This window comes from Littorina saxatilis, linkage group LG15 (assembly GCF_037325665.1).
Source record: "Littorina saxatilis isolate snail1 linkage group LG15, US_GU_Lsax_2.0, whole genome shotgun sequence".
NCBI lineage: Eukaryota > Metazoa > Mollusca > Gastropoda > Littorinimorpha > Littorinidae > Littorina > Littorina saxatilis.
Window position 1 is genome coordinate 29611950 of NC_090259.1, and position 8832 is coordinate 29620781.

At 42.3% G+C, this 8832-nt stretch overlaps 1 protein-coding gene across 2 annotated transcripts in view; it reads right to left on the minus strand.

Moving 5' to 3' along the window:
- The window catches only part of LOC138949023 (EVI5-like protein), a gene marked incomplete in the record, with an annotated part of 88950 nt that overhangs the window by 55730 nt on the left and 24388 nt on the right, over positions 1-8832 (minus strand). For both annotated transcript variants that reach the window (XM_070320721.1, XM_070320719.1), the window contains 6 exon segments: positions 258-361; positions 2013-2102; positions 3024-3167; positions 3485-3610; positions 7924-7998; positions 8668-8832. In XM_070320721.1, the coding sequence (XP_070176822.1) occupies positions 258-361; positions 2013-2102; positions 3024-3167; positions 3485-3610; positions 7924-7998; positions 8668-8832 (704 nt within the window).

An 8832-nucleotide genomic window follows, 5' to 3' on the forward strand; every position in this document is an offset into this window, starting at 1 on the left:
CACACACAAAAGACAATCCCCCCTCTTCTCCCTCACACACACACAGACACAGACACACAGACACAAACACACACACACACACAGACACAGACACACAGACACACACACACACACACACACACACAGACACACACACACACACACAGACACACACACACACACACAGACACACACACACACAGACACACACACATGCACACAGACACACACACAAACAAAACAAACACAGATAAACCTATTTAATTTGCAGCACTCACTTTTTCAACCTCTTTGAGCTGTATCGGACCTGGTAGGCTACTTGCAGCAATAACTCCTGATCTGTGTCTGAATCAAACCGACTCCGTAAATCCTTCTGCAGGTACTGTGGAAAAGAAACAAGAAGGGCAAAGCCCATACGACTCACATGCTTGACCTTGACCTTTACATGACCTTGACCAAGGTCAAGGTCATCCAAGGTCATGCAACACAAAGCTGTTAATTCAAGACATAGGAAGTACAATGGTGCTTATTGGCTCTTTCTACCATGAGATATGGTCACTTTTAGTGGTTCACTACCTTATTTTGGTCACATTTCATAAGGGTCAAAGTGACCTTGACCATGATCATATGTGACCAAATGTGTCTCATGATGAAAGCATAACATGTGCCCCACATAATTTTTAAGTTTGAAACAGTTATCTTCCATAGTTCAGGGTCAAGGTCACTTCAAAATATGTATACAATCCAACTTTGAAGAGCTCCTGTGACCTTGACCTTGAAGCAAGGTAAACCAAACTGGTATCAAAAGATGGGGCTTACTTTGCCCTATATATCATATATAGGTGAGGTATTCAATCTCAAAACTTCAGAGAAAATGGGGAAAATGTGAAAAATAGCTGTTTTTTAGACAACATTTATGGCCCCTGCGACCTTGACCTTGAAGCAAGGTCAAGATGCTATGTATGTTTTTTGGGGCCTTGTCATCATACACCATCTTGCCAAATTTGGTACTGATAGACTGAATAGTGTCCAAGAAATATCCAACGTTAAAGTTTTCCGGACGGACGGACGGACGGACGTCCGGACGTCCGGACGGACGGACGACTCGGGTGAGTACATAGACTCACTTTTGCTTCGCATGTGAGTCAAAAAAAGGTACTCATATCAATTGTGGATAATCTTGAAAACTAACTCTAATAACCACATGAAATGTCATGATTAATGAACTTTGTTTGCAAGTACATGATTGTAAGATTAGTTTCAATGAAAGTGCATGTATCTTTCAACAGCTCTTGGCCATCTTCCACTCTTCTAACCCCACCCAAACGATGAGGCAAGGAAGGAAGCAAGCAGTTGATTAATCAATGAATCATAAAATTGGCATTGAAAGGCCTCAATGTGTAATTAATATATGAACATGATACCTGGAGGCCTCAAAAGCACACTCTAACACGGAAAAAAAAATTGAACACCTCCAACTCGTAAATGTTTGCACCTGAAAACCAATTCACTGTCTGTTTCTGTTTGTTTACCCTCCATGACTGTGGCACACGGTGGCCTAGTGGTAAGGCGTCCGCCCCGTGAGCGGGAGGTCGTGGGTTCGAACCCCGGCCGGGTCATACCTAAGACTTTAAAATTGGCAATCTAGTGGCTGCTCCGCCTGGCGTCTGGCATTATGGGGTTGGTGCTAGGACTGGTTGGTCCGGTGTCAGAATAATGTGACTGGGTGAGACATGAAGCCTGTGCTGCGACTTCTGTCTTGTGTGTGACGCACGTTAAATGTCAAAGCAGCACCGCCCTGATATCACCCTTCGTGGTGGACTGGGCGTTAAGCAAACAAACAAACAAATGACTGTGGCCTTATCGCATATTTTTTGTAGCCGTCAGTAATCAGGGTTCATTATCATGTAAATGTAAATACAGCATATTGAGAAATTTACAGTAAGCACAGTAAGTAAGTAAACCAGAAAAGAAATTCAAGTGCAGTACGTCAGACTATTCTATCTTTCCATTTTACTGTTCTTCTCTCTTACCTTGAGGAGCCCTTCCATATCAAGTGCCAGCAAATCCTCGTGACACGTCTGCAGAATGGCCACAGCAATCCTGAACACCATCTCCATCCCCTGCAAGATGAACACAAGGTGAGACGTCAAAAGATTACTGATAAATCAGATGAAAAGACAACTCATGCACACAAAATTCTTCAGAAACAACACCCAAGGCCAATATTATCCCCCTTTACCTGTCCCAGTAGTTCCTATGGTTCTTTTTTACAATAAAATATCCATTAGTTTATCAGTGATTTTTTTTATAGCGAATCGGCATAGCATGCTCCCTATGAGGCAACAGGACCCAAAGAATATGTTCACTTATATAAACGAATCAGTGATTTGCAAGATGCACGCAACATTGAGAACTTGCTTCAAATAGCAAATGGTCCTGGTTTGAGCCCAATAGTGACTAAAACAATTACTTCTCTTTACCTACCGCAATGGCTTATAGTTATACATGCTTTAGGACTAAAAATGTCCATTAGCATTTCAATGATGCACACACAATGAGAGTGTGTTTTAATAGACAAGTGTTCAAGGTTTGAGCGAGACATCAGCAAAGGGTCAAATTACCTCCCTTTAACCATCACAAAGATCTCTACTCTCCCTATCACAACAAAATATCCCTCTCAAGCAAAAATTTTACAACAGCTGATGAACCTGGTAATTTATTATAAATACATTTCTATCTCTCATCTCATCTTTATATACTTTTTGTTTCTTTTCTCCTCTTTCTTCAAGATCATCAGAAAATCAGCAAAAACAAAAAAGCAACATGGACATCAATCATCCAAAAATGAAAGTGAGCTAAAAGTGCACTAATATGCTTGCTGCGCTTAAATCTAGATTGATGTTAACCCCTACTGTAAACAATATTCAGCAGAGCAGATTCATTTTTTTTCATTTCAACTTTCTGTTAACAACAGTTAATTTCATCATCGGTCCTTCTTTCATCCTCTTAAAAATACATCCCAGCAATTCAAGCTCACTCACCTCAGAAATAAAAAGATCCATGACCCGTCGAGCCAGCGACAGAGGCATAGATGTGGTGAAGAGAGTGAGAAACCATGATGATGCGTACATGGAGGTATCAAAATTCTGTGTCTGGAAGTGTACATGTAGAGTTGGCAACAGCTCCTGTGAAATAAAAAATCAAGATGAAGGTAAAAACCATGCCATCAGATTGGAACAGATTATGTGAAGAAATGATCGCTTACTGACAGACATGCATTCAGGCAACTTTGCCTGGACAGAATGGAAAGCTACAGACTAACGATTTCCACTACTTAACCCGCATTTGACAGAAGACGGGCACACCGTACAGCCTCAGGAATGATTCTTGTAGCTCACACTAATTTTTTGTCCCTGGACAAAATCATTTATACCAGTCATCTACCTTCAACAATATTTGTTAATCTTATTCACGAACAGCAACACCAACACGTCACACTCACCTGTATCAAGAACTCCAGCTTAAACATGCAGACTCCCAGCTCGGCCATGCTGGGTTTAAACAGTTCTCTCAGGCGATATTCCTGCATCAGCTTCACCAGGACCGCAAAGGCATCCTCCTCTGGCATCTGCAGGGAACATTTAACCATCAACACTGGAGACCAGACATGCAACTTTTGCATCAATGTACACAATTTGGAAGTCTCTAGAATCTTCTTCTTCTCCTTCTGTGTTCATGAGCACCTCCACGTACTCTCATGTTGTTTGCACGAGTTGGTTTTTACGTTTATGACTGTTTTTACCCTGCAATTTAGGCTAGCAATACGCCGCTTTTGGGGGAGTCTCTAGAATCAATCTTGAGAGTTGCTAATCTATTCAGTTAAAACATATTTGCAATAAATAAATGTATTTCTTCTTTCTTCTTCTGTGTTCGTGGGCTGAAACTCCCATGTACACTAGTGTTTTTGCACGTGTGGATTTTTACGTGTATGACCGTTTTTACCCTGCCATTTAGGCAGCCACACGCCACTTTCGGAGGAAGCATGCTGGGTATTTTCATGTTTCTATAACCCACCGAAGTCTGACATGGACTACAGGATCTTTTCCGTGCGCACTTGGTCTTGTGCTTGCATGTACACACGAAGGGAGATAAGACACTAGCAGGTCTGCACATAAGTTGACCTGGGAGATCGAAAAAAATCTCCAGCTTATTCCACCAGGCGCGGCCGGGATTCGAACCCACGACCTTCCGCTTTGGAGGCCGGCCTCTTAACACAAAGCCATTGCACCCATCAAAATAAATGTATACATGTTAAAGCATGATACAGTCGAAGCTGTCCATAACAACCAGCAAAGGAACCAACCAAAAGTGGTCATTTTTGAAGACGGGCGCAATGGCGTGGTGGTAAGACGCCGGCCTCCAAAACGGAAGGTCGTGGGTTCGAATCCCGGCCGCGCCTGGTGGGTTAAGGTGGAGATTTTTTCTATCTCCCAGGTCAACTTATGTGCAGACCTGCTAGTGCCTTATCCCCCTTCGTGTGTACACGCAAGCACAAGACCAAGAGCGCACAAAAAAGATCCTCTAATCTATGTCAGAGTTCGGTGGGTTATAGAAACACGAACATACCCAGCATGCTTCCCACGAAAGCGGCGTATGGCTGCCTAAATGGCGGGATAAAAACGGTCATACACGTAAAACTCCACTCGTGCAAAAACACGAGTGTACGTGGGAGTTTCAGCCCAGAAGAAGAAGAAGAAGAAAGAAGGTCATTTTTGACAGGTGGTTATCATGTAAAGGTGAATTGTTTTGGAAAAACAAATCAGGGATTCTTTAAGGTGGATGTAAATAGCAGGTAGTCGTTATCAAGAGGTGGTCGCCAGGACAGGTTCTACTGTAGTTGTAATTTAGTGCCAAGTTTCCCTCTTCTCAACCATCCCTGAACAGGAGACCTGATCGTCATCCTACCCATCCTGCCGCGTGAAGCTTCAAAGTTTCCTTTCGCGTTCATTAGCCCACATTGGTGATTCACTGAATTATTTGCTTGCCCGTAAACAGCAAAATGATTCACATCCTCACTAGTATGACAACCTGTATAACAGAATTTGTGAACACAGCTTTGCTCTAGCTCTAAAACTACAAACTGCCATGCCTTTGAAACAAAACCACACAAACTCTCTGAGTGTCATCAAACCATTGCAAAAGGCTAAATAATGTGTAGTATAGATTTTTACAGTCTGGTATGTCTACCCTGAGATGAGGTAAGTCTCAAATACAGTTGGCAAACCGTGAAGACAAAACTGATCTGCTAAATGACTGCTATGCAATGTAAAAACACCATGATATTAGATCAGCTTTCACATAACTTGTCTCTGTGAACAACAATGTTCGCACACCTCAGTTTGATATTACACAGTCTTCTAATTTCTTGTAAGCAGCTAGCATAATTATGACAGATGAACCTAAGACCTAAAATTCACTGGTGTCTATACAACATTTAAATGAACAGAACATATGCTTGCTTGATATCCTAGTTTGTAATAAGGAGATGCACTGCTATACACTTGCAAATGTTTGGAACTACATACAAATCACTACATGTGTGATTGCACTTGAAATAATGTTATGTTGTTGTATCTTTCCAATGATTGTACAGCGCTTTGAGCAGGGTTAAACCCTGGATACAATTGCGCTTTATAAATATTATGCATTATTATTATCATTATTATTAAAGGACTTATCAAAACAGTTTCAGCCTTATCTTCTTCCTTATGATCGCAGCACAAAACATGAGTGCTTTAACTGCTCCATGAAAAGACTTTCCTGCTTGATGACGTGAGTGAAACTTGAGACAGCAGGAAACTTTTACACAAAACAAACTTTACGGCAGACAATAGCATGTAATTAGCCAGGCAACCCACAACCATGTGTGACATTTATCCTGTTGTTCAAAACGTAATCAATTTTCAACATGTTTGGGCTTTTTTTCCTTTCTTTTATACCCGGGAAGAAAAATCTCTGTTTTACAGAAGCTTGGTTGAAAGAAAGCCAAACCGACAAATACTTAGCTGCGACACCTAAAATCGAAAAATAATACACTTCGCAATTTTCTACATGAAGTATTTTTTTAAATGAATAAGAAATCTCAGCTTTACAGGAGCACGCGTTGAAGAAATCTGTCCTGGCAAATATTTTGCTGCGATATTGAAAAGGCACAAAAATTAAACTGTATTTAGAAAATGTGCCTTCTCTACATAATACAAAAATACAGTGCGCAATTTTCTGCAAAATGTTTTGGACCATTGTCTTTGAAAAAGCAAAAGAGAAATATCAGCTTCAAAGGAGCTCAGTTGGAAGAAAACTGAACGGACAAATATTCCGCAATTTTAGCTGAAAGACACAAAAACTCAGTAACGACAAAATATGTGCCCTCTCTGTACAGAAAAACCCCCCTAATCAGTGAAAATGTGAGACTTAGAAGAGATAGCACAAGCACTTAGTTATGATAGAGAGTGTAAAGAGAGATGATCAAGGCTCTGCTGACAGACAAAGTGAGGGGGAAAATCAATAAAGGGTCATGCCAACGCAGTCTCTGAGTGATAGTTACAGGAAGAGGAGGCAGAATGTCTTTGATTTGTCTGTTAAAGCTGAGTGGGATATGAGGAGAGGGGAGGAAGGCAAGGGGTAGGGTGGGGGAGACAGAATGATGTGGGGGTGGTGGTGGAGGTGTGGATATACAATTTGGCTGCAGCAAGTTTAGCAGAATCTGTTTGAACATTTGAAAGTAATAAGCACCGGATTCTTGTGGAACAAGCAATGCTTTTCAACAGGTTTGTATTGGTTCTTGTTTGACACTAACTCCCAAACCCTCCCCCCTCGCCCAACCCAACACACCCTTTCTTCTGTATAACCCAAACCTTTTTCCACCTTCTTGGCTCCGTCTGCCTCTTCCCCCTAACCTCCCACCCCTCACACACACACACACACATGCACACACATATATATCCCCTCACATACACTAATGACCTTTCCACCAGTGTTTGGTTGGGTTTTTCCTCTCCGCATTAACCCTCCTCTTTCGTCCCCAACACAAACATTAATTTAACCACAGATTCCCACAAACCACTCTCAATTTCTGCTAGCTCCTGTACCCCTATCCTCGATCTGTCTTCTGTCCTCCAAAACCCTGCACCCCCCCCCCCCCCTCCTCCCATCCCTCCTTCCTACCACTCCCCTCCTCCCGGAGAAACCCCCCCCTCGCCTTTTCCCCTCCACTACCCAAACCAATTGTACACATGTCAATCTAATCACCAGGCTAACAAACCATTCAATTTATCCTTGCTCCTACACTAGACGGGCGCAGTGGCGTGGTGGTAAGACGTCGGCCTTCTTAATCGGGAGGGCGTGAGTTCGAATCCCGGTCGCTGCCGCCTGGTGGGTTAAGAGTGGAGATTTTACCGATCTCCCAGGTCAACTTATGTGCAGACCTGCTAAGTGACTTAACCCCCATCGTGTGAACACGCAAGCACAAGACCAAGTGCGCACGCAAAAGATCCTGTAATCCATGTCAGAGTTCGGTGGGTTATGGAAACACGAAAATACCCAGCATGCCTACTCAACGAAAGCGGAGTGAAGCTGACCATGCTCTCAGAGTATAGTGTGGGGAACCCAAATGGGCAAACGAGCTCACACGTAACCAGAAAATTGTGGAACGCTGAAGAAGAAGAAGCTCCTACACCTCCTTTTCTCATTAAACCGTAACTCTGTCCGAACAAGACGCAGGTGTCAACACACAGGGCAGCACATAAAAAAACTGTACCCCTGTATAAACCCACCACAGCATGACGAAACCGGCCATGCGTCATCAATAATTGAGAAGGATTCAAAGCCGCCTACAGCTAATGAACATCAAGGGAAGGGGTGAGATAAAGATCGAAAATATACCTGCATCAGCAGCAGCCCTACGATGAATCCGCTGCCTTGGCAGTAGCCCACTTCTCTATCATGCAAGGAATAAGCCTGAAAAGGGAAACAATTACAATGTTAGGAACAAGTGTCAACAGTCTGTAAGGCCCCAAAAAATAATAGGTGTGGTTAAGGTAACATAGCCAAAATAAATAGGGTAGGAAGGTAGGCAATCACTTTTTTTTTTTTTTACTTCTTTTTTTCTAATGTGTAAAAATTAAACCTACTTGACAGGGAAATAAGTGTGCGACTCGAGCGCTTTCGCTTTCATTGCGTTTTCTGCACTCGGTTTGTTTTTTTTTGTGTTTTTTTTGACAAATGTAAAAAAAAGTTATAGGCTTGGCCCCTAAAAATAGGGTAGGTCGGGTTACCGTAACCACACCTATTATTTTTTTAGGCCTAATAGTGTTGTTTTTAACTAATTGGTTTTTTTACTACATGAACTGACAAAAAAGGTTCCCTCAAAGACGAACGGCAAGACCAATATTTGTTGAGAAAAAACACAACAGCAAATATTTGCACATAAGCACGTCTTACTCATTTTCTCTAAAAATACATGCTAACACATAGACACACACACACACACAGACACACAGACATACAGACACAGACACACACCACTGTATACACACACACAGAGCATACGCCATACTACACACACACACACACACACACACACACACACACACACACACACACACACACACACACACACAGCCCTACCTTCATAACATTAAAGAGACTTTCTTGGCCAAAGCCATCCTTCTCTTTGAAGAAGTCGTGATCAGGAAAGGTCCTAGCAATATCCCGGCGGATGAGTTTTTCACATGGTGATGTCTTTTTCATGTACTCGGCGTACAACTGCTTGGCGGGAGAGTCGTGCACGCC